This window comes from Anomalospiza imberbis, unplaced genomic scaffold (assembly GCF_031753505.1).
Source record: "Anomalospiza imberbis isolate Cuckoo-Finch-1a 21T00152 unplaced genomic scaffold, ASM3175350v1 scaffold_534, whole genome shotgun sequence".
In the NCBI taxonomy this organism is placed as follows: domain Eukaryota; kingdom Metazoa; phylum Chordata; class Aves; order Passeriformes; family Viduidae; genus Anomalospiza; species Anomalospiza imberbis.
The window spans coordinates 25,618-53,145 of record NW_027100145.1 but is presented as its reverse complement, the minus strand read 5'-3'; the positions used below and the strand labels follow the sequence as shown (position 1 = coordinate 53,145).

Below are 27,528 nucleotides of genomic sequence, written 5' to 3'. Positions count from 1 at the left end.
TGGATCCCAGACCTGGCGCAGCAGGCTGTCCTCGTGGTGCCGGACGGGGATGTTCCCATTGATCCCATCCCATTGATCCCATTGATCCCACTGACCCAATCCCATTGATCCCATTGACCCCACTGACCCAATCCCATGGATCCCATTGACCCCATCCCACTGATCCCAATGATCCCAATGACCCAATCCCATGGATCCCATTGACCCCATCCCATTGATCCAAATGATCCCACTGACCCCATCCCATGGATCCCATTGACCCCACTGACCCCATCCCACTGATCCCAATGATCCCAATGATCCCACAGACCCCATCCCATGGATCCAAATGATCCCACTGACCCAATCCCATGGATCCCATTGACCCCATCCCATTGATCCCATTGACCCCATCCCATGGATCCCACCAATCCCATGGATTCCATGAATTCCTTTGACCCCATCCCATGGATCCCACTGACCCCATCCCATGGATCCCACCAATCCCATGGATTCCATGGATTCCTTTGACCCCATCCCATGGATCCCATCAACCCCATCCCATGGATCCCACCAATCCCATGGAATCCATGGATCCCATTGACCACATCCCATGGATCCCATTGACCCCATCCCATGGATCCCACCAATCCCATGGATTCCATGGATTCCTTTGACCCCATCCCATGGATCTCATTGACCCCATCCCATGGATCCCACCAATCCCATGGATTCCATTGATCCCATTGACCCCATCCCATGGATCCCACCAATCCCATGGATTCCATGGATCCCTTTGACCCCATCCCATGGATCCCACCAATCCCATGGATTCCATGGATTCCTTTGACCCCATCCCATGGATCCCACCAATCCCATGGATTCCATGGATTCCTTTGACCCCATCCCATGGATCCCATTGACCCCATCCCATGGATCCCACCAATCCCATGGATTCCATGGATCCCATTGACCCCATCCCATGGATCCACCAATCCCATGGATTCCATGGATCCCATTGACCCCATCCCATGGATCCCATTGACCCCATCCCATCCCATTGATCCCACTGATCCCAAACCAATGATCCCACTGACCCCATCCCATGGATCCCACCAATCCCATGGAATCCATGGATCCCATTGACCCCATCCCACGGATCCCACGGATCCCACGGATCCCGGACCTGGCGCAGCAGGTTGTCCTCGTGGTGCCGGATGGGGATGTTCTCGTACTCGGCGGCGTTGGAGATGATCTCCAGCAGCCCCCGCACCTTGGTCTTGGCGTTGAGGGACATGCTGAACAGTTCTGGGGGGAAACACAAAAAAAATTGGGAATTCTGGGGAGAAACACAAAAAAAATTGGGAGTTCTGGGGAGAAACACCAAAAAAAAAAAAGGAAATTCTGGAGGGAAAACCCAAAACCAGGGATTTTATGGAAGGAAAATAAACAAACCTAGGGACTTCTTGGGACAACACCCCAAAAAATGGGAATTTCTGGGGGAAAGCCCCAAACCCATATATTTTTTTGAGGGAAAACCCCAAAACCATGAATTTTTTGGGACGACACCCCAAAACCGCAATATTTTGGGCAGGAAAACAAGATTTTTTTGGGGGAAAACACCAAAACCCATGATTTTTTTTTGACTGAAACCCCCAAACCCATAGATTTTTTTGGGGGAAATCCCCAAACCCATGGACTTTTTTGGGGAAAACCCCAAACTCATGGATTTTTTTGGGTGAAAACCCCCAAACCCATGGAATTTTTGGGACAACACCCCAAAACTGCAATTTTCTGGGGAGAAAACACCAAAACCCATGGATTTTTTTCAGTTGAAATCTCCAACCCCATGGATTTTTTGGGGAAAACCCCCAACCCCATGGATTTTTTTGGGTGAAACCCCCAAACCCATCAATTTTTTTGAGGGAAACCCCCAAACCCATCGATTTTTTGGGGGGAAAACCCCAAATCCCATGGTTTTTCTTGAGGGAAATCCCCAAATCCGTTGATTTTTTTGGTTTAAATCCCCAAATCCGTTGATTTTTTTTTTTTGTTTAAATCCCCAAACCCATAGATTTTTTTGGGGAAAACCCCCAACCCATGGATTTTTTTGGGGAAAACCCCAACCCCATGGATTTTTTTGGTTGAAACCCCCAAACCATGGATTTTTTTGGGGAAAACCCCCAAACCCATCGATTTTTTTGGGGAAAACCCCAACCCCATGGATTTTTTTGGTTTAAATCCCCAAACCCATAGATATTTTTGGGGAAAACCCCCAAACCCTTCGATTTTTTTGAGGGAAACCCCCAACCCCATGGATTTTTTTGGTTGAAACCCCCAAACCATGGATTTTTTTTGGGGAAAACCCCCAAACCATGGATTTTTTTTGGGGAAAACCCCAAAACCATGAATTTTTTGGGACGACACCCCCAAACCATGGATTTTTTTGGGGAAAACCCCCAACCCCATGGATTTTTTTGGTTGAAAGCCCCAAACCATGGATTTTTTTGGGGAAACCCCCAACCCCATGGATTTCTTGGGGTGAGAACCCCCAACCCCAGGGATTTTTGGGGGAAAGGGCCCGAATCCCGGGCTTTTGGGGCACCTATGGTGGTGTAGTTGATGTAGTAGTAGGCGGCGATCATGCCCAGGTTGAGGGGCGCCACGTCCATCTCGTCCTCGATGCTGATGCACTTGGACTGCTCCAGGTCGCTGAGGGTCTGCTCCACCAGCTCCGACAGGTGATCCGACAGGTGACGGTGGGACACGCCTGCGGGGCGGGAGCGGGAGTGAGGGGTGGGAGTGGTGGGATCATGGGAATGGTGGGGTGGGAATGGTGGGATCATGGGATCATGGGAATGGTGGGGTAGGAATGGTGGGATCATGGGATCATGGAAATGGTGGGGTAGGAATGGTGGGATCATGGGAATGGTGGGATCGTGGGAATGATGGGGTGGGAGTGGTGGGATCATGAAAATGATGGGATGGGAATGGTGGGATCGTGGGAATGATGGGATGGGAATGATGGGGTGGGCATGGTGGGATCATGGGAATGGTGGGGTAGGAATGGTGGGATCATGGGAATGATGGCATTGGGATGGATTGGGTTGGGAATGGTGGGATCATGGGAATGAGGGGGTGGGAATGATGGGGTGGGAGTGGTGGGATCATGGGATCATGGAAATGGTGGGGTAGGAATGGTGGGATCATGGGAATGGTGGGGTGGGAATGGTGGGATCATGGGAATGGTGGGGTGGGAATGGTGGGATCATGGGAATGATGGGATGGGAATGAGGGGGTGGGAGTGGTGGGATCATGGGATCCTGGGAATGATGGGATTGGGATGGATGAGATGGGGTGGGAGTGGTGGGATCATGTGATCATGGGAATGAAGGGATTGGGATGGATTGGGTTGGGAATGGTGGGATCATGGGAATGATGGGATGGGAATGATGGGGTGGGAGTGGTGGGATCATGGGAATGATGGGGTGGGCATGGTGGGATCATGGGATCATGGGAATAGATGGGGTGGGAGTGGTGGGATCATGGGATCATGGGAATGAAGGGATTGGGATGGATTGGGTTGGGAATGGTGGGATCATGGGAATGATGGGATGGGAATGATGGGGTGGGAGTGGTGGGATCATGGGAATGATGGGGTAGGAATGGTGGGATCATGGGAATGATGGGGTGGGAAGGATGGGGTGGGCATGGTGGGATCATGGGCTCATGGGAATGATGGGGTGGGGAATGGTGGGATCATGGGAATGATGGCATTGGGATGGATTGGGTTGGGAATGGTGGGATCGTGGGAATGATGGGATGGGAATGATGGGGTGGGAGTGGTGGGATCATGGGATCATGGAAATGGTGGGGTAGGAATGGTGGGATCATGGGAATGGTGGGGTGGGAATGGTGGGATCATGGGAATGGTGGGGTGGGAATGGTGGGATCATGGGATCATGGGAATGGTGGGGTGGGAATGGTGGGATCGTGGGAATGATGGGATGGGAAAGATGGGGTGGGAATGGTGGGATCATGGGATCCTGAGAATGATGGGATTGGGATGGATGAGATGGGGTGGGAGTGGTGGGATCGTGGGAATGATGGGATGGGAATGGTGGGGTGGGCATGGTGGGATCATGGGATCATGGGAATGAAGGGATTGGGATGGATTGGGTTGGGAATGGTGGGATCATGGGAATGATGGGATGGGAATGATGGGGGGGGCATGGTGGGATCATGGGAATGATGGCATTGGGATGGATTGGGTTGGGAATGGTGGGATCATGGGAATGATGGGATGGGAATGATGGGGGGGGCATGGTGGGATCATGGGATCATGGGAATGATGGGGTGGGAGTGGTGGGATCATGGGAATGATGGGGTGGACATGGTGGGATCATGGGAATGATGGCATTGGGATGGATTGGGTTGGGAATGGTGGGATCATGGGAATGATGGGATGGGAATGATGGGGTGGGCATGGTGGGATCATGGGCTCATGGGAACGATGGGGTGGGCATGGTGGGATCATGGGAATGATGGCATTGGGATGGATGGGGTGGGATGGGATGTGATGGCGTAATGGGATCACGGGATGGGGTAAAGGCGTAACGAGAATATGGGGTAATGGGATAACGGGAGGATGGGATCCATGGGATCCACGGGATGGGACCGGCCGGGATTTCCAGCACCGTTACCAGCCCAGGACATTCCCAAGGACCGTTCCCAGGCTGCAGGAGCTCCCTGCCGGCGCGCAGATCCCGTTCCCACCTTGCAGGTTGTAGTAGTTGGGGTTCTGGGTCATCCTGCGGTACAGGAAGGTCCAGGTCAGGTAGTCCACGGCGTCCTGCTTGTTCTCAATGGTCTTGGTGACGATCTCAGCGTTGAAGTGGTCGTGCATGCAGTGGTCCAGGTGTGACTCCACCGGCAGCGGCTCGTACAGGAACTTCTTGAAGAAATCCTGAGGTGGGACGGGCAGGAAAAGGGAAAGAATTCAAGAATTCATCGCAAAAATGCCGTGGGTACACCTCGTGTGGCGCTCTGGGAGGGCTTGGATTGTCCTCGTGGTGATCCCAACCCTGAGCGAGGGTTTGGATGCCATCTCATCCATCCCATCCCATGGATCCCATCCCATCCCAATCCCCATCCCATGGATGCCACTCCATCCCAGCCCATTGATCTCATTGATCCCATTGATCCCATCCCATCTGATCCCATTGATCCCATCAATCCCATCCCATCTGATCCAATGGATCCCATCAATCCCATCCCCATCCCATCCCATGGATCCCATCCCATCCCAATCCCCATCCCATGGATCCCATGGATGTCACTCCACCCCAGCCCATTGATCTCATTGATCCCATTGATCCCATCGATCCCATCCCATCTGATCCCACAGATCCCATCAATCCCATTCCATCCCATCCAATGGATCCCATCAATCCTATTCCATCCCATCCCACGGATCCCATCCCATCCCAATCCCCATCCCATGGATCCCATGGATGTCACTCCACCCCAGCCCATTGATCTCATTGATCCCATTGATCCCATCCCTCTGATCCCACAGATCCCATCAATCCCATTCCATCCCATCCCACGGATCCCATCAATCCCATTCCATCCCATCCCACGGATCCCATCAATCCCATTCCATCCCATCCCACGGATCCCATCCCATCCCAAACCCCATCCCATGGATCCCATGGATGCCACTCCATCCCAGCCCATTGATCTCATTGATCCCATTGATCCCATCCCATCTGATCCAATGGATCCCATCAATCCCATCCCCATCCCATCCCACGGATCCCATCCCATCCCAATCCCCATCCCATGGATGCCACTCCATCCCAGCCCATTGATCTCATTGATCCCATTGATCCCATCGATCCCATCCCATCTGATCCCATTGATCCCATCAATCCCATCCCATCTGATCCAATGGATCCCATCAATCCTATTCCATCCCATCCCACGGATCCCATCCCATCCCAAACCCCATCCCATGGATCCCATGGATGCCACTCCATCCCAGCCCATTGATCTCATTGATCCCATTGATCCCATCCCATCTGATCCCACTGATCCCATCAATCCCATCCCATCTGATCCCATTGATCCCATTGATCCCATCCCATCTGATCCCATTGATCCCATCAATCCCATTCCATCTGATCTCATGGATCCCATCAATCCCATCCCATCCCATGGATGCCATTCCATCCAGGCCATTGATCCCATGGATCCCATCCCATCCTGTTGATCCCATCCCATCCCGACCCTCCATGAGGCCCATCCACCATCTGGAGGAGGTCAATCCCGGCCGAGATCCCAGATCCATGCCCCACCTTCTTGGAGCCCTGGCACATGATGACGCAGCGCCCCTCGTCGTCCTGCAGCGGGCGGTTGGCGTGGCCGACCATCTGCAGCACGTCGTAGATGGGGTAGTCCACGTACCTGCACCGGCACGGCGTCAGCAGCGTGGCACGGAGGGGTCCCCATCCCATCCCGACCCCAACCCCATCCGTCCTGTCCCACCTGGGATCCCCATCCCATCCCGACCCCAACCCCATCCGTCCTGTCCCACCTGGGATCCCCATCCCATCCCATCCCGACCCCAACCCCATCCGTCCTGTCCCACCTGGGATCCCAATCCCATCCCAACCCCAATCCCAACCCCATCCATCCTGTCCCACCTGGGATCCCCATCCCATCCCGACCCCAATCCCAACCCCATCCGTCCTGTCCCACCTGGGATCCCAAACCCAACCCCAACCCCAACCCCAATCCCAACCCCATCCGTCCTGTCCCACCTGGGATCCCAAACCCAACCCCAACCCCAACCCCAATCCCAACCCCATCCGTCCTGTCCCACCTGGGATCCCCATCCCATCCCGACCCCAATCCCATCCATCCTGTCCCACCTGGGATCCCCATCCCATCCCGACCTCAGCCCCATCCATCCTGTCCCACCTGGGATCCCCATCCCATCCCGACCCCAACCCCATCCGTCCTGTCCCACCTGGGGTCCCCATCCCATCCCAACCCGACCCCAACCCCATCCGTCCTGTCCCACCTGGGATCCCCATCCCATCCCGACCCCAATCCCATCCATCCTGTCCCACCTGGGATCCCCATCCCATCCCGACCTCAGCCCCATCCATCCTGTCCCACCTGGGATCCCCATCCCAACCCCAACCCCAATCCCAACTCCATCCGTCCTGTCCCACCTGGGATCCCCATCCCATCCCAACCCCAATCCCAACCCCATCCGTCCTGTCCCACCTGGGATCCCAAACCCAACCCCAACCCCAACCCCAATCCCAACCCCATCCGTCCTGTCCCACCTGGGATCCCCATCCCATCCCGACCCCAATCCCAACTCCATCCATCTTGTCCCATCTGGGATCCCAATCCCATTCCGATCCCATCCGTCCTGTCCCGCCTGGGATCCCCATCCCAACCCCAACCCCAATCCCAACCCCATCCATCCTGTCCCACCTGGGATCCCCATCCCATCCCGACCTCAGCCCCATCCGTCCTGTCCCACCTGGGATCCCCATCCCATCCCGACCTCAGCCCCATCCATCCTGTCCCACCTGGGATCCCCATCCCAACCCCAACCCCAATCCCAACCCCATCCGTCCTGTCCCACCTGGGATCCCCATCCCATCCCGACCCCAATCCCAACCCCATCCATCCTGTCCCACCTGGGATCCCCATCCCATCCCGACCCCAATCCCAACCCCATCCATCCTGTCCCACCTGGGATCCCCATCCCAACCCCGACCCCAATCCCAACCCCATCCATCCTGTCCCACCTGGGATCCCCATCCCATCCCGACCCCAATCCCAACTCCATCCATCTTGTCCCACCTGGGATCCCAATCCCATCCCAATCCCATCCATCCTGTCCCACCTGGGATCCCCATCCCATCCCAATCCCATCCATCCTGTCCCACCTGGGATCCCCATCCCATCCCAATCCCATCCATCCTGTCCCACCTGGGATCCCCATCCCATCCCGACCCCAATCCCAACTCCATCCATCTTGTCCCACCTGGGATCCCAATCCCATCCCAATCCCATACGTCCTGTCCCACCTGGGATCCCAATCCCATCCCAATCCCATCCATCCCGTCCCACCTGGGATCCCAATCCCATCCCAATCCCATCCCAAATCCCATCTCAATCCCATCCCGAGGGGCCGGGGCTGGGCTCACGCGTGGATCTTGCCGTTGTAGTACTGCGTGTCCATGATGATCACCAGGTGGGCCGAGATGTTCATGCCCCAGCAGAGGCTGCGCGAGGCCACCATCACCTGCACGGCTCCTGGGGCGGGGAGGGCACCCGGGGTCAGCGGGGACGGAGATCCCGGGATTCCGGCCACCCGGAGATGGGGGTGGGGAAGATCCCAGAATTTTTGGGGGTGGGAGGTGGAGATTCATGGATTCATGGAGTGGGTTGGGTTCTGAAGAGCATCCGGTGCCACCCCCGAATCCACCGCATCCCATCCCCTCCAATCCCAATCTCAATCCATCCCATCGTATTCCACCCCATCCCATCATCCTAACCCCACCCATCCCAATCCCAATCTCAGTCCCACCCCACCCATCACATCCTAATTTCAATCTCAATCCCACCCCATCCCAATCCCAGTCTCTATCCCAATCCCAATCTCAATTCCATCCCATCCATCGCAACCCCAAGATCAATCTCATCCCATCCCAATCCCAATCTCAATTCCATCCCATCCATCCCAACCCCAAGATCAATCCCATCCCATCCCAATCTCAATTCCATCCCATCCATCCCAACCCAAGATCAATCCCATCCCATCCCGATCCCGATCCCGTCTCGCTCCCGATGCCGACCCCGCAGCGCTCTCACCGGAGCTGAAGAGCTGCTCCACCACGCGCCGCTCCATGGCCGTGAGCCCCTCGTGCAGGTACCCGACGCCGTTCACCAGCGTCTCCTTCAGCGTGGGGTCGCTCAGCTTCTCCAGGTACGGCACCAGGTCCTTCTCGGCACAGTGCAGGAACCTGGGGGGGATCCGGGACTTGGTCAGCTGGGGAAAGGCCTCTGGGATCACCCATTCCATCAATCCCATCCCAATCCCACCCCATCCCACCAATCCCATCATCTCATCAATCCCATCCCAATCCCACCCCATCCCATCAATCCCATCATCTCATCAATCCCATCCCAATCCCACCACATCCCATCAATCCCATCATCTCATCAATCCCATCCCAATCCCACCCCATCCCATCAATCCCATCATCTCATCAATCCCATCCCAATCCCACCCCATCCCATCAATCCTATCATCTCATCAATCCCATCCCAATCCCACCCCATCCCATCAATCCCATCCCATCATCTCATCAATCCCATCCCAATCCCACCCCATCCCATCAATCCCATCCCATCATCTCATCAATCCCATCCCAATCCCACCCCATCCCATCAATCCCATCCCATCATCTCATCAATCCCATCCCAATCCCACCCCATCCCATCAATCCCATCATCTCATCAATCCCATCCCAATCTCACCCCATCCCATCAATCCCATCATCTCATCAATCCCATCCCAATCCCACCCCATCCCACCAATCCCATCCCATCATCTCATCAATCCCATCCCAATCCCACCCCATCCCATCAATCCCATCATCTCATCAATCCCATCCCAATCTCACCCCATCCCATCAATCCCATCATCTCATCAATCCCATCCCAATCCCACCCCATCCCACCAATCCCATCCCATCATCTCATCAATCCCATCCCAATCCCACCCCATCCCATCAATCCCATCATCTCATCAATCCCATCCCAATCTCACCCCATCCCATCAATCCCATCATCTCATCAATCCCATCCCAATCCCACCCCATCCCACCAATCCCATCCCATCATCTCATCAATCCCATCCCAATCCCACCCCATCCCATCAATCCCATCATCTCATCAATCCCATCCCAATCCCATCAATCCCATCCCATCATCTCATCAATCCCATCCCAATCCCATCAATCCCATCCCATCATCTCATCAATCCCATCCCAATCCCACCCCATCCCATCAATCCCATCATCTCATCAATCCCATCCCAATCCCACCCCATCCCATCAATCCCATCCCATCATCTCATCAATCCCATCCCAATCCCACCCCATCCCATCAATCCCATCCCATCATCTCATCAATCCCATCCCAATCCCACCCCATCCCATCAATGCCATCATCTCATCAATCCCATCCCAATCCCACCCCATCCCATCCCATCGTCGAATCAATCCCATCTATTCCCATCCCATCCCAATCCCAATCCCATCATCTCATCAATCCCATCAATCCCATTCCCCCATCTCCACCTCCAACCCCATAACCCAACCCTGGACCTTCTCCAACCCCATAACCCAACCCTGGACATTCTCCAACCCCATAACCCAACCCTGGACCTTCTCCAACCCCATAACCCAACCCTGGACCTTCTCCAGCCCCACAGCCCATCCCGTGGTGTCCCCAGGTGTCCCATTCCCATCTCCCTCAGGAATTCCCCATCCCTGGACCTTCTCCAGCCCCACAGCCCATCCCGTGGTGTCCCCAGGTGTCCCATTCCCATCTCCCTCAGGAATTCCCCATCCCTGGACCTTCTCCAGCCCCACAGCCCATCCCGTGGTGCCCCCAGGTGTCCCCCAGGTGCCACCTGTGGCGCTGGACGTCAGAGGCGCAGGTGGTCAGGATGTTGATGGCCGTGAGCCGGGTCTGCTTGCGGGACGGGACGAAGACCAGGACGGGTTTTTTGGGCGAGTGCTTCATCACGGCGTGGTAGACGGGCTTGGCCATGGACAGCAGCCGCGTCTGCGTGTGGCTGATGTTGAAACCCTGCCAAAAACCCCAAATCCAGCTGGATCCCAAAGGATTCCCTGCCAAACTGGCGGGAAAAGCTGGAAAATCCGCGTAATTCTGGCACGGAAATGATTGATCCTTGGATTGGTGATCAAGGGGGATCATGGCCAAGAACGACCAACGATCCCAATGGATTATGGCCAAGAATTTATTGGCCAAGAATGACCAACGATCCCAGGGGATCATGGCCAAAAATTACCCACGATCCCAAGGGATCGTGGCCAAGGATTCCCAATGATCCCAAGGGATCATGGCCAAAGGATTCCCAGTGATTCCAATGGATCATGACCAAGAATGACCAACAATCCCAAGGGATTATGGCCAAAAATTTATCAGCCAAGAATGACTAACGATCCCAATGGATTATAGCCAAGAATGACCAACGATCCCAATGGATTATAGCCAAGGATTCCCAACGATCCCAATGAATTATGGCCAAGAATGACCAATGATCCCAAAGGATTATAGCCAAGAATGACCAACGATCCCAATGGATTATAGCCAAGAATGACCAACGATCCCAATGGATTATAGCCAAGGATTCCCAACGATCCCAATGAATTATGGCCAAGAATGACCAACAATCCCAATGAATTATGGCCAAGGATTACCAATGATCCCAATGGATTATAGCCAAGAATGACCAACGATCCCAATGGATTATAGCCAAGGATTACCAACGATCCCAAGGGATTATGGCCACAGATTCCCAACGATCCCAATGAATTATGGCCAAGAATGACCAACGATCCTAAGGGATTGTGGCCAAGGATTCCCAACGATCCCAATGAATTATGGCCAAGAACGACCAACGATCCCAATGGATTATAGCCAAGGATTACCAACGATCCCAATGGATTATGGCCAAGAATGACCAACGATCCCAACGGATTATGGCCAAGAATGACCAACGATCCCAATGGATTACAGCCAAGGATTACCAACGATCCCAAGGGATTATGGCCACAGATTCCCAATGATCCCAATGAATTATGGCCAAGAACGACCAACGATCCCAATGGATTATAGCCAAGGATTACCAACGATCCCAATGAATTATGGCCAAGAACGACCAACGATCCCAATGGATTATAGCCAAGGATTACCAACGATCCCAAGGGATTATGGCCACAGATTCCCAATGATCCCAATGAATTATGGCCAAGAATGACCAACAATCCTAAGGGATTGTGGCCAAGGATTCCCAACGATCCCAATGAATTATGGCCAAGAACGACCAACGATCCCAATGGATTATAGCCAAGGATTACCAACGATCCCAAGGGATTATGGCCACAGATTCCCAACGATCCCAATGGATTATGGCCAAGAATGACCAACGATCCTAACGGATTATGGCCAAGAATGACCAACGATCCCAATGGATTATAGCCAAGAATGACCAACGATCCCAATGGATTATAGCCAAGGATTCCCAACGATCCCAAGGGATTATGGCCACAGATTCCCAATGATCCCAATGAATTATGGCCAAGAATGACCAACAATCCTAAGGGATTGTGGCCAAGGATTCCCAACGATCCCAATGAATTATGGCCACAGATTCCCAATGATCCTAATGAATTATGGCCAAGAATGACCAACGATCCCAATGGATTATAGCCAAGGATTCCCAACGATCCCAATGAATTATGGCCAAGAATGACCAACGATCCCAATGGATTATAGCCAAGGATTCCCAACGATCCCAATGGATTATAGCCAAGAATGACCAACGATCCCAATGGATTATAGCCAAGAATGACCAACGATCCCAATGGATTATAGCCAAGGATTCCCAACGATCCCAAGGGATTATGGCCACAGATTCCCAATGATCCCAATGAATTATGGCCAAGAATGACCAACAATCCTAAGGGATTGTGGCCAAGGATTCCCAACGATCCCAATAAATTATGGCCACAGATTCCCAATGATCCTAATGAATTATGGCCAAGAACGACCAACGATCCCAATGGATTATAGCCAAGGATTCCCAACGATCCCAAGGGATTATGGCCACAGATTCCCAATGATCCCAATGAATTATGGCCAAGAATGACCAACAATCCTAAGGGATTGTGGCCAAGGATTCCCAACGATCCCAATGAATTATGGCCAAGAACGACCAACGATCCCAATGGATTATGGCCAAGGATTCTCAACAACCCTAAGGGATTTTTCCAAGAATCGCGGCCGTTCCCGTCCCTACCTGGATGTGCAGCTCCAGGGGCACGGGGCGCACGTTGGGGTGGAAGTTGAAGGTGGCGGTGGCGCTGCAGCCCAGCCAGTGCGCCACGTCCTTGGCGTTGGACAGCGACGAGCTCAGCGCCACGATGCGGATCGGCCGCTCGATCTGCGACGAGATGTAGCGCATGCGCGAGCAGATCACCTCCAGCACGGGCTGTGGGGGATAAATGGGATCAGGAGTGGGATTGGGAACGGGATCCGTGAGCAGATCACCTCCAGCACGGGCTGTGGGGGATAAATGGGATCAGGAGTGGGATTGGGAACGGGATCCGTGAGCAGATCACCTCCAGCACGGGCTGTGGGGGATAAATGGGATCAGGAGTGGGATTGAGAACGGGATCCGTGAGCAGATCACCTCCAGCACGGGCTGTGGGGGATAAATGGGATCAGGAGTGGGATTGGGAACGGGATCCGTGAGCAGATCACCTCCAGCACGGGCTGTGGGGGATAAATGGGATCAGGAGTGGGATTGGGAACGGGATCCGTGAGCAGATCACCTCCAGCACGGGCTGTGGGGGATAAATGGGATCAGGAGTGGGATTGGGAACGGGATCCGTGAGCAGATCACCTCCAGCACGGGCTATGGGGGAAAACGGGATTGGGAATGGGATCAGGAGTGGGATCAGGAACAGAATCAGTAACAGAATCAGAATCAGGAGCAGGATCAGGAGCAGGATCAGGAACAGGATCAGAAATGGGATCAAGAGTGGGATCAGGAGAGGATCAGGAACAGGATCCAAAATGGGATCAGGAGTAGGATCAGGAGTGGGATCAGGAAGAGGATCAGGAGCGGGATCAAGAGTGGGATCAGGAGCAGGACCAGGATCAGGAATAGGATCAGGAACAAAATCAGGACTGTTCCTGGCTGAGATCCACCCAGGACACCCCATGGAAACCCCTTCTGACCTTCCCAAGGCATGGACACCTCCCACCCCATCGGATCCATTCCCATCAGGAAAACCTGCTCCAAAACAAGTCAAAATCCCACCGGGAACCTCCCGCTGCGGGCTGGATCCATCCCCACCCCAATCCCAGGATTCTCACCCCGTTCTCGCCCCCGATCAGGTGCACTTCATCCACGATGAACAGGTTGACGTTCTGGACGTTCTTGCGCTGCTTCCAGCGGCGGGAGAGGATATCCCACTTTTCCGGGGTGCTGATGATGATGTTCCCTTTTCCCAGCAGCTTCAGGTCCGTGCTGGTCTCCCCGGTGAGCAGCACCACCTTCTTGTTGAGGCGCTCCTGGAATTTCTCGTACCAATCCATGAAAACCTGGGGAAACGGGGATTGGCCTCGAATCCGGAAGGTTCTCAACGGATTCATCCGGAATTCATACAGGAGAGGTGGTGTTGTCACCAAAATGGGGGCGATTCCCACCAAATTCCCCTCAAAATGGGGCAATTCCCTCCAAATTCCCCTCAAAATGGGGCAATTCCCTCCAAATTGTAGTAATTCCCACCAAATTGGGACAATTTCCTCCTAATTCCCCTCAAACTGGGACAATTCCCTCCAAATTCCCCTCAAAATGGGGCAATTCCCACCAAATTGAAGCAATTCCCTCCAAATTGCACTCAAAATGGGGCAATTCCCACCAAAATCCCCTCAAAATGGGGCAATTCCCACCAAATTGAGGCAATTCCCTCCAAATTCCCCTCAAACTGGGACAATTCCCTCCAAATTGTAGTAATTCCCACCAAATTGGGACAATTCCCTCCAAATTCCCCTCAAACTGGGGCAATTCCCACCAAATTCCCCTCAAAATGGGGCAATTCCCACCAAATTCCCCTCAAAATGGGGCAATTCCCACCAAATTGAGGCAATTCCCTCCAAATTCCCCTCAAACTGGGGCAATTCCCTCCAAATTCCCCTCAAACTGGGACAATTCCCACCAAATTCCCCCGCAATCCACCCCCAGAAGCATCACGCCGCGCAAACGCCGAGTGGATCCCGAAGGAACGAGGGGCGAAGTCGGGAATTCCCATCTCCAGGGGAGCTCCTAGCTGGGAATTCCCAACTCCAGGGAATTCCCGGGGTTCACCTGCTCGGCCAGGGCCTCCATGGGGGTGATGTAGACGCAGCGACCCTCGGAATTCTGGAGGAGCATGCGGAGGATGGCGAACTCGGCGCAGATGGTTTTGCCGCTGCCCGTGGGCGCGCCCACGAAGACGTTGTCGTCGCTGTTGTACACCGTGTTGAACACTGGGGAACGGCGGGAATTCCCGTGGGTTTAGGGGGAAAAGAAAAATTTGGGAATGGGGTGAGGATCCAGCTGGAGCGAGAGGAGGTCCAGGAAAGGCTCTTTAGGGATAAACTACGGATCCCAAAATTCTGGGATGGGATAAAGCGTGGATCCTAAAGCTCTGGGAGAGGATAAACCATGGATCCCAGAACTCTGGGAGAGGGGATAAACCACAGATCCCAAAATTCTGGGACAGGATATAGCATGGATCCTAAAGCTCTGGGAGGGGATAAACCATGGATCCCAGAACTCTGGGAGAGGGGATAAACCACAGATCCCAAAATTCTGGGACAGGATATAGCATGGATCCTAAAACTCTGGGATGGGATAATGCACGGATCCCCAAAACTCTGGGACAGGATAAACCAGAGATCCCAAAACTCTGGGACAGGACAAAGCATGGATCCTAAAACTCTGGGAATAGGAGATAATCCACGGATCCCAAAACTCTGGGACAGGATAAACCACAGATCCCAAAATTCTGGGAATGGGGGATAAATCATGGATCCAAAATTCTGGAAAGAGGGTATAAATCATGGATCCCAAAACTCTGGGAGAGAGGATAATCTATAGATCCCAAAACTCTGGAAATAGGGGATAAACCACGGATCCCAAAACTCTGGGACAGGATAAACCACGGATCCCAAAACTCTGGGACAGGATAAACCACGGATCCCAAAATTCTGGGAATGGGGGATAAATCATGGATCCAAAATTCTGGAAAGAGGGGATAAATCATGGATCCCAAAATTCTGGGAGAGAAGATAATCTATAGATCCCAAAACTCTGGGAATAGGAGATAATCCACGGATCCCAAAACTCTGGGACAGGATAAATCATGGATCCCAAAATTCTGGGAGAGAAGATAATCTATAGATCCCAAAACTCTGGGAATAGGAGATAATCCACGGATCCCAAAACTCTGGGACAGGATAAACCACGGATCCCAAAATTCTGGGAATGGGGGATAAATCATGGATCCCAAAACTCTGGGAGAGGGGATAAACCACGGATCCCAAAACTCTGGGAATGGGGGATAAACCACTGATCCCAAAATTCTGGGAGAGGATATAGCATGGATCCTAAAACTCCGGGATGCGACAATCCACGGATCCCAAAACTCAGGGAGAGATGAAACCCACGTGGAATAAGCACACGGCTCAACCACAACTCCCAGCACAAACCCCACCCACCACCAAACCCCCAAAACCACCCCAAAATTCCCGCCAAAACCACCCAAATCCCGGGAAATCCAGGCGGGATGGAGCCCCACCTTGAGTCTGGATGGGGTTGAAGAAGGGGAACTTGTCCTGGTAGAGGCTCTCGAAGGCGCTGTTCCGCAGCGCCGACACCGGCAGCGGCTGCAGGTCCAGCAGCTCCGTGGGCGGCGGGTATTTTTCCGGAAGGATCAGGTGCCGGAAGGAAACGGGAAGTTGGGTCTCGCAGGCTGGAGGAAGGAAGGAATTCCTGGAATTTTCCAGGTGCGTGGACCCAGGAGGGGCTGGATCTGCCATGGGGGTGAGGTACGGAGGGATGGGGGTGGGGTTGTGGGGTTGGGAGGAGGGGAAGGGGGTGGGAAATGGATTCCGGAGGTTTGGGAGAGGGGATAAAATAAAGATTCCAAAGGTTTGGGTGTGGGGATAGACCTGGAATTCCAAAGGTTTGGGAATAGGGATAAAAAACAGATTCCAAAGGTTTGGGAATAGGGATAAAATAAAGATTCCAAAGGTTTGGGAGAGGGGATAAAATAAAGATTCCAAAGGTTTGGGTGAGGGGATAGACCTGGAATTCCAAAGGTTTGGGAATAGGGATAAAATACAGATTCCAAAGGTTTGGGAGAGGGGATAGACCTGGAATTCCAAAAGTTTGGGAGAGGGGATAAAATAAAGATTCCAAAGGTTTGGGTGTGGGGATAGACCTGGAATTCCAAAGGTTTGGGAATAGGGATAAAGAACAGATTCCAAAGGTTTGGGTGAGGGGATAGACCTGGAATTCCAAAGGTTTGGGAATTGGGATAAAATACAGATTCCAAAGGTTTGGGAATAGGGATAAAATAAAGATTCCAAAGGTTTGGGAGAGGGGATAAAATAAAGATTCCAAAGGTTTGGGTGAGGGGATAGACCTGGAATTCCAAAGGTTTGGGAACAGGGATAAAATAAAGATTCCAAAGGTTTGGGAGAGGGGATAGACCTGGAATTCCAAAGGTTTGGGAGAGGGGATAGACCTGGAATTCCAAAGGTTTGGGAGAGGGGATAAAATAAAGATTCCAAAGGTTTGGGAGAGGGGATAGACCTGGAATTCCAAAGGTTTGGGAACAGGGATAAAAAACAGATTCCAAAGGTTTGGGAATAGGGATAAAATAAAGATTCCAAAGGTTTGGGAGAGGGGATAAAATAAAGATTCCAAAGGTTTGGGAGAGGGGATAGACCTGGAATTCCAAAGGTTTGGGAACAGGGATAAAATAAAGATTCCAAAGGTCTGGGAGACGGGATAAAATAAAGATTCCAAAGGTTTGGGAGAGGGGATAGACCTGGAATTCCAAAGGTTTGGGAGAGGGGATAGACCTGGAATTCCAAAGGTTTGGGAACAGGGATAAAAAACAGATTCCAAAGGTTTGGGTGTGGGGATAGACCTGGAATTCCAAAGGTTTGGGAACAGGGATAAAATAAAGATTCCAAAGGTTTGGGTGAGGGGATAGACCATGAATTCCAAAGGTTTGGGAACAGGGATAAAAAACAGATTCCAGAGGTTTGGGAGAGGGGATAGACCTGGAATTCCAAAGGTTTGGGAGAGGGGATAAAATAAAGATTCCAAAGGTTTGGGAGAGGGGATAGACCTGGAATTCCAAAGGTTTGGGAGAGGGGATAAAATAAAGATTCCAAAGGTTTGGGAGAGGGGATAGACCTGGAATTCCAAAGGTTTGGGAGAGGGGATAGACCTGGAATTCCAAAGGTTTGGGAACAGGGATAAAAAAAAATTCCAAAGGTTTGGGAATAGGGATAAAAAACAGATTCCAAAGGTTTGGGAATAGGGATAAAATAAAGATTCCAAAGGTTCGGGAATAGGGATAAAATAAAGATTCCAAAGGTTTGGGTATGGGGATAGACCTGGAATTCCAAAGGTTTGGGAACAGGGATAAAAAACAGATTCCAAAGGTTTGTGTGAGGGTTTAGACCTGGAATTCCAAAGGTTTGGGAACAGGGATAAAAAACAGATTCCAAAGGTTTGGGTATGGGGAAAGACCTAGAATTCCAAAGGTTTGGGAACAGGGATAAAATAAAGATTCCAAAGGTTTGGGAGAGGGTTTAGACCTGGAATTCCAAAGGTTTGGGAATAGGGATAAAAAACAGATTCCAAAGGTTTGGGAATAGGGATAAAATACAGATTCCAAAGGTTTGGGAATAGGGGATAAAATAAAGATTCCAAAGGTTTGGGAGAGGGGATAGACCTGGAATTCCAAAGGTTTGGGAGAGGGGATAAAATAAAGATTCCAAAGGTTTGGGAGAGGGGATAAAAAAAAGATTCCAAAGGTTTGGGAATAGGGATAAAAAACAGATTCCAAAGGTTTGGGAATAGGGATAAAAAAAAATTCCAAAGGTTTGGGAATAGGGATAAAAAACAGATTCCAAATATTTGGGAGAGGGGATAAAATAAAGATTCCAAAGGTTTGGGTGTGGGGATAGACCTGGAATTCCAAAGGTTTGGGAATAGGGATAAAAAACAGATTCCAAAGGTTTGGGTGAGGGTTTAGACCTGGAATTCCAAAGGTTTGGGAATAGGGATAAAATAAAGATTCCAAAGGTTTGGGTGAGGGGATAGACCTGGAATTCCAAAGGTTTGGGAATAGGGATAAAAAACAGATTCCAAAGGTTTGGGAATAGGGATAAAGAACAGATTCCAAAGGTTTGGGAATAGGGATAAAGAATAGATTCCAAAGGTTTGGTAATAGGGATAAAAAACAGATTCCAAAGGTTTGGGAGAGGGGATAAAATAAAGATTCCAAAGGTTTAGGAATAGGGATAAAAAAAGAGATTCCAAAGGTTTGGGTGAAGGGATAGACCTGGAATTCCAAAGGTTTGGGAATTGGGATAAAAAACAGATTCCAAAGGTTTGGGTGAGGGGATAAAATGAAGATTCCAAAGGTTTGGGTGAGGGGATAAAATAAAGATTCCAAAGGTTTGGGAGAGGGGATAGACCTGGAATTCCAAAGGTTTGGGAACAGGGATAAAATAAAAATTCCAAAGGTTTGGGAGAGGGGATAAACCTGGAATTCCAAAGGTTTGGGAGAGGGGATAGACCTGGAATTCCAAAGGTTTGGGAACAGGGATAAAATAAAGATTCCAAAGGTTTGGGAATAGGGGATAAAATAAAGATTCCAAAGGTTTGGGAATAGGGATAAAAAACAGATTCCAAAGGTTTGGGAATAGAGATTAAAAAAAATTCCAAAGGTTTGGGAGAGGGGATAAAATGAAGATTCCAAAGGTTTAGGAATAGGGATAAAAAAAGAGATTCCAAAGGTTTGGGTGAAGGAATAGACCTGGAATTCCAAAGGTTTGGGAATAGGGATAAAAAACAGATTCCAAAGGTTTGGGTGAGGGGATAAAATGAAGATTCCAAAGGTTTGGGTGAGGGGATAAAATAAAGATTCCAAAGGTTTGGGTGAGGGGATAGACCTGGAATTCCAAAGGTTTGGGAACAGGGATAAAAAACAGATTCCAAAGGCTTGGGTATGGGGAAAGACCTAGAATTCCAAAGGTTTGGGAACAGGGATAAAATAAAGATTCCAAAGGTTTGGGAATAGGGATAAAAAAAAATTCCAAAGGTTTGGGAATAGGGATAAAAAAAGAGATTCCAAAGGTTTGGGAATAGGGATAAAATAAAGATTCCAAAGGTTTGGGAGAGGGGATAAAATAAAGATTCCAAAGGTTTGGGAGAGGGGATAGACCTGGAATTCCAAAGGTTTGGGAATAGGGATAAAATAAAGATTCCAAAGGTTTGGGTGAGGGGATAGACCTGGAATTCCAAAGGTTTGGGAGAGGGGATAAAATAAAGATTCCAACGGTTTGGGAACAGGGATAAAAAAAGAGATTCCAAAGGTTTGGGAATTGGGATAAAAAAACAGATTCCAAAGGTTTGGGAGAGGGGATAAAATAAAGATTCCAAAGGTTTGGGTGAGGGGATAGACCTGGAATTCCAAAGGTTTGGGAATAGGGATAAAATAAAGATTCCAAAGTTTTGGGAATAGGGAGAAAATAAAGATTCCAAAGGTTTGAGAATAGGGATAAAAATCAGATTCCAAAGGTTTGGGTGAGGGAATAAAATAAAGATTCCAAAGGTTTGGGAACAGGGATAAAAAACAGATTCCAAAGGTTTGGGAGAGGGGATAAAATAAAGATTCCAAAGGTTTGGGAGAGGGGATAGACCTGGAATTCCAAAGGTTTGGGAATAGGGAAAAGAACAGATTCCAAAGGTTTGGGTGAGGGTTTAGACCTGGAATTCCAAAGGTTTGGGAACAGGGATAAAAAACAGATTCCAAAGGTTTGGGAGAGGGGATAGACCTGGAATTCCAAAGGTTTGGGAACAGGGATAAAATAAAGATTCCAAAGGTTTGGGTGAGGGGATAGACCATGAATTCCAAAGGTTTGGGAACAGGGATAAAAAACAGATTCCAGAGGTTTGGGAGAGGGGATAGACCTGGAATTCCAAAGGTTTGGGAGAGGGGATAAAATAAAGATTCCAAAGGTTTGGGAGAGGGGATAAAATAAAGATTCCAAAGGTTTGGGAGAGGGGATAGACCTGGAATTCCAAAGGTTTGGGAATAGGGATAAAGAATAGATTCCAAAGGTTTGGGAATAGGGATAAAGAACAGATTCCAAAGGTTTGGGAATAGGGATAAAGAATAGATTCCAAAGGTTTGGGAATAGGGATAAAAAACAGATTCCAAAGGTTTGGGAGAGGGGATAAAATAAAGATTCCAAAGGTTTGGGAATAGGGATAAAATAAAGATTCCAAAGGTTTGGGAGAGGGGATAAAATAAAGATTCCAAAGGTTTGGGAGAGGGGATAGACCTGGAATTCCAAAGCTCTGGGAGAAGGGATAAAAAATTCCCAGGATAAGCCAGAAATAAACCCCATTAAAGAGGTACTCATAAAGCTATAAAACCCAGAATAAACCAGGAATAAAGCCAGGAAAAGGGGCAATCAAAGAGCCTTAAAATCTGGAATAAACCCAGGAAAAATCAGGAATAAACTCCAGGAAAAACCAGGAATAAGTCCAGGAAAAAACAGGAATAAAACCAGGAAAAAATGGGAATTAAACTAGGAACAAAGCCAGGAAAAGGGGCACTCACAGAGCCAGCGGTCGGACACCACCCGGATGAAATACTGGGGCGGCAGGGGCTCGAAGACAGGCACAAAAAACGTCACCAGGTGCTCATCCTGGGCATATTTGGCCTTGAGCAGGAAATACTCGTGGTGCAGGATCACCTCGCTGTCCACATCCTCCACCAGGATCCAGAAAGCCTCCGAGGAGCCGTGAACCTGGCGGGGAAAAAAAACCAAAAAATAAGAGAAATTCTCAATTCGCTGTCCCAGCCCCTCGTAATTCCAAGCGTTCCGGCCCCAAAGCGGCTCTTTTTGGTCCCAGGATTGCGTTTTGTTGGGTGGTTTTTAAAACCAAGCCGCAGGTTTTCTGGGTTTTTTTGGCGCGTTTTCCCTGATGGTTTTCACAATCCTGCAATGTAAATCCCATTTTTCCCCTCAGTCCCGCATGATTTCCACATCCCAGCCCCAAAATCCCCCGCTTTTCCCTCAAATCAGGGCATTTTCCCCCCATGATTTTCAAATTCCAGCCCCATAAATCCCATTTTCGTCGCCAAACAGAAAATTTCCCCTCACAATTTCCAACCCCCATCGCCAGAATTCCCCATTTCCCCTCACAATTTCCAACCCCCAGCCCCAGAATTCCTCATTTTTCCTCATGATTTCCACTTCCCATTCCCAAAATCCCCCGTTTTCCCTCCAAAATTTCCACCCCAGCCCAAAATCCCCCATTTCCCCTCACGATTTCCACCCCCCATTCCCAAAATCCCCCATTTCCCTCACTATTTCCACCCCCACCCCATAAATACTATTTTTGCCCCCAGACAGGGAATTTTCCCTTAGGATTTCCACCTCACCTCCAGAATTCCCCATTTTCCCTCATGATTTTCACAATCCAGCCCTAAATTTCCCCCTTTTTTCCCTCAATCAGGGCGATTTCCCCTCATGATTTCCACACCCCAGGCCCAGAATTCCCCATTTTCCTTCACAATTTCCACACCTCACCCCCAAAATCCCCCATATTTTCCCTGATTTTTACAACTGGGTCCCAAAATCCCCCCCTTTTTTCTCAAATCAGGGCATTTTCCCCTCATGATTTTCAAAATCCAGCCCCATAAATCCCATTTTCGCCGCCAAACAAAATTTCCCCTCACAATTTCCACTCCCCCATCCCCAGAATTCCTCATTTTTCCTCATGATTTCCACTTCCCATTCCCAAAAATCCCCCATTTCCCCTCACAATTCCACATCCCCATTCCCAAAATCCCCTATTTCCCCTCATGATTTCCACCCTGCACCCCAAAATTCCCCATTTCCCCTCACAATTCCCACTCCCTACCCCAAAATCCCCCATTTCCCCATACAATTTCCACCCTCCTTTCCCAAAATCCCCCATTTCCCCTCACAATTCCCACCCTCCATTCCCAAAATTCCTCATTTCCCCTCACAATTCCCACCCCCCATTCCCAAAATCCCCCTTTTCCCCTCACGATTCCCACCTCCCCATTCCCAAAAATCCTCTATTTCCCCTCACAATTTCCCCCCCCATTCCCAAAATCCCCCATTTCCCCTCACAATTCCACCTCCCCATTCCCAAAAATCCCCCATTTCCCTCACAATTTCCACATTCCACTCCCAAAAATCCTCCATTTCCCCTCACAATTTCCACATTCCACTCCCAAAAATCCCCCATTTCCCCTCACGATTCCCACCCCCCACTCCCAAAATCCCCCATTTCCTCTCATGATTTCCACCCTCCATTCCCAAAATTCCCCATTTCCCCTCACAATTTCGACATTCCACTCCCAGAATTCCTTTTTTCCCCTCACGATTCCCACCCCTCATTCCCAAAAATCCTCATTTCCCCTCACAATATCCACCCCTCATTCCCAAAAATCCCCCTTTTCCCTCGCAATTCCCACCCCCATTCCCAAAATTCCCCATTTCCCCTCACAATTCCCACCCTCCATTCCCAAAATCCCCCATTTCCCCTCGCAATTCCCACCCTCCATTCCCAAAAATCCCCCATTTCCCCTCATGATTCCCACCCCCCATTCCCAAAATCCCCCATTTCCCTCACAATTCCCACCCCCCATTCCCAAAAATCCCCCATTTCCCCTCACGATTCCCACCCCCCATTCCAAGAATCCTTCATTTCCCCTCATGATTTCCACATTCCACTCCCAGAATTCCCCTTTTTCCCTCACAATTTCCACCCTCCATTCCAAAAATCCCCCATTTCCCCTAACGATTTCCAGCTCCCCATTTCCCCTCACAATTTCCAACCCCCATTCCCAAAATCCCCCATTCCCCCTCACAATTCCCACCCTCCATTCCCAAAAATCCTCATTTCTCCTCACGATTCCCACCCCCCATTCCCAAAATCCCCCATTTCCCCTCACGATTCCCACCCCCCCATTCCAAGAATCCTTCATTTCCCCTCATGATTTCCACATTCCACTCCCAGAATTCCCCTTTTTCCCTCACAATTTCCACCCTCCATTCCCAAAATCCCCCATTTCCCCTCACAATTTCCACCCTCCATTCCCAAAAATCCCCCATTTCCCCTCGCAATTCCCACCCCCATTCCCCAAATCCCCCATTTCCCCTCCCGATTCCCACCCCCATTCCCAAAATCCCCCATTTCCCCTCACGATTCCCACCCCCCATTCCAAGAATCCTTCATTTCCCCTCACAATTTCCACATTCCACTCCCAAAAATCCCCCATTTCCCCTCACGATTCCCACCCCCCACTCCCAAAATCCCCCATTTCCTCTCATGATTTCCACCCTCCATTCCCAAAATTCCCCATTTCCCCTCACAATTTCGACATTCCACTCCCAGAATTCCTTTTTTCCCCTCACGATTCCCACCCCCCACTCCCAAAAATCCTCATTTCCCCTCACAATTCCCACCCCCCATTCCCAAAATCCCCCATTTCCCCTCACGATTCCCACCCCCCATTCCAAGAATCCTTCATTTCCCCTCATGATTTCCACATTCCACTCCCAGAATTCCCCTTTTTCCCTCACAATTTCCACCCTCCATTCCCAAAATCCCCCATTTCCCCTCACAATTTCCACCCTCCATTCCCAAAAATCCCCCATTTCCCCTCGCAATTCCCACCCCCCACTCCCAAAATCCCCCATTTCCTCTCATGATTTCCACCCTCCATTCCCAAAATTCCCCATTTCCCCTCACAATTTCGACATTCCACTCCCAGAATTCCTTTTTTCCCCTCACGATTCCCACCCCTCATTCCCAAAAATCCTCATTTCCCCTCACAATATCCACCCCTCATTCCCAAAAATCCCCCTTTTCCCTCGCAATTCCCACCCCCATTCCCAAAATTCCCCATTTCCCCTCACAATTCCCACCCTCCATTCCCAAAATCCCCCATTTCCCCTCGCAATTCCCACCCTCCATTCCCAAAAATCCCCCATTTCCCCTCATGATTCCCACCCCCCATTCCCAAAATCCCCCATTTCCCTCACAATTTCCACCCTCCATTCCCAAAATCCCCCATTTCCCCTCACAATTCCCACCCTCCATTCCCAAAAATCCCCCATTTCCCCTCACAATTCCCACCCTCCATTCCCAAAATCCCCCATTTCCCCTCACAATTTCCACCCTCCATTCCCAAAAATCCCCCATTTCCCCTCGCAATTCCCACCCCCATTCCCAAAATCCCCCATTTCCCTCACAATTTCCACATTCCACTCCCAAAATCCCCCATTTCCCCTCACGATTCCCACCCCCCACTCCCAAAATCCCCCATTTCCTCTCATGATTTCCACCCTGCACCCCAAAATTCCCCATTTCCCCTCACGATTTCGACATTCCACTCCCAGAATTCCTTTTTTCCCCTCACGATTCCCACCCCTCATTCCCAAAAATCCTCATTTCTCCTCACAATTCCCACCCCCATTCCCAAAATCCTCCATTTCCCCTCACAATTTCCACATTCCACTCCCAAAATCCCCCATTTCCCCTCACAATTCCACATCCCCATTCCCAAAAATCCCCCATTTCCCCTCACGATTCCCACCCCCCATTCCAAGAATCCTTCATTTCCCCTCATGATTTCCACATTCCACTCCTAAAATCCCCCATTTCCCCTCACAATTCCCACCCCCCACTCCCAAAATCCCCCATTTCCTCTCATAATTTCCACCCTGCACCCCAAAATCCACCATTTCCCCTCACAATTTCCACCCCCCATTCCCAAAAATCCTCATTTCCCCTCACGATTCCCACCCCCTATTCCCAAAATCCCCCATTTCCCTCACAATTCCCACCCCCCATTCCCAAAAATCCCCCATTTCCCCTCACAATTCCCACCCCCCATTCCAAGAATCCTTCATTTCCCCTCATGATTTCCACATTCCACTCCCAGAATTCCCCTTTTTCCCTCACAATTTCCACCCTCCATTCCAAAAATCCCCCATTTCCCCTAACGATTCCCACCTCCCCATTCCCAAAAATCCTCCATTTCCCCTCACAATTCCCACCCCCCATTCCCAAAATCCCCCATTTCCCCTCACAATTTCCCCCCCCATTCCCAAAATCCCCCATTTCCCCTCAAGATTTCCACTCCCCACTCCCAAAATCCCCCATTTCCTCTCATGATTTCCACCCTCCATTCCCAAAATTCCCCATTTCCCCTCACAATTTCGACATTCCACTCCCAGAATTCCTTTTTTCCCCTCACGATTCCCACCCCTCATTCCCAAAAATCCTCATTTCCCCTCACAATATCCACCACTCATTCCCAAAAATCCTCCATTTCCCCTCACAATTCCACCTCCCCATTCCCAAAATCCCCCATTTCCCTCACAATTTCCACATTCCACTCCCAAAATCCCCCATTTCCCCTCACAATTCCACCTCCCCATTCCAAGAATCCTTCATTTCCCCTCATGATTTCCACATTCCACTCCCAAAAATCCTCCATTTCCCTCACAATATCCACCCCTCATTCCCAAAAATCCTCCATTTCCCCTCACAATTCCCACCCCCATTCCCAAAAATCCCCCATTTCCCTCACAATTTCCACATTCCACTCCCAAAATCCACCATTTCCCCTCGCGATTCCCACCCTCCATTCCCAAAATCCCCCATTTCCCCTCACATTTCCAGCACCCCACTTCCAAAATCCCCCATTTCCCTCACAATTTCCAAATTCCACTCCCAAAATCCCCCATTTCCCCTCACGATTCCCACCCCCATTCCCAAAATCCCCCATTTCCCCTCACAATTTCCACATCCCCACTCCCAAAAATCCTCCATTTCCCCTCGCAATTCCCACCCCTCATTCCCAAAAATCCTTATTTCCCCTCACAATTCTCACCCCCATTCCCAAAAATCCTCATTTCCCCTCACAATATCCACCCCTCATTCCCAAAAATCCCCCATTTCCCCTCACGATTTCCAGCTCCCCATTTCCCCTCACAATTCCCACCCCCATTCCCAAAATCCCCCATTTCCCCTCACAATTTCCACCCTCCATTCCCAAAATCCCCCATTCCCCCTCACAATTCCCACCCCCCATTCCCAAAATCCTCCATTTCCCCTCACAATTCCACATCCCCATTCCCAAAATCCCCCATTTCCCCTCACAATTCCCACCCCCCATTCCAAGAATCCTTCATTTCCCCTCATGATTTCCACATTCCACTCCCAGAATTCCCCTTTTTCCCTCACAATTTCCACCCTCCATTCCCAAAATCCCCCATTTCCCCTCACAATTTCCACCCTCCATTCCCAAAAATCCCCCATTTCCCCTCGCAATTCCCACCCCCATTCCC

At 50.6% G+C, this 27,528-nt stretch overlaps 1 protein-coding gene across 1 annotated transcript in view; it reads right to left on the bottom strand.

Annotated features, from left to right (window-relative positions):
• The window catches only part of LOC137467207 (U5 small nuclear ribonucleoprotein 200 kDa helicase-like), a 62,577-nt gene that overhangs the window by 10,942 nt on the left and 24,107 nt on the right, over positions 1-27,528 (bottom strand). Inside the window, 12 exon segments of the mRNA XM_068178743.1 lie at positions 1,166-1,287; positions 2,585-2,749; positions 4,756-4,945; positions 6,339-6,447; positions 8,214-8,322; positions 8,881-9,032; positions 10,709-10,887; positions 13,124-13,315; positions 14,206-14,433; positions 15,200-15,360; positions 16,674-16,847; positions 21,750-21,939. Coding sequence (XP_068034844.1) covers positions 1,166-1,287; positions 2,585-2,749; positions 4,756-4,945; positions 6,339-6,447; positions 8,214-8,322; positions 8,881-9,032; positions 10,709-10,887; positions 13,124-13,315; positions 14,206-14,433; positions 15,200-15,360; positions 16,674-16,847; positions 21,750-21,939 — 1,971 coding nt within the window.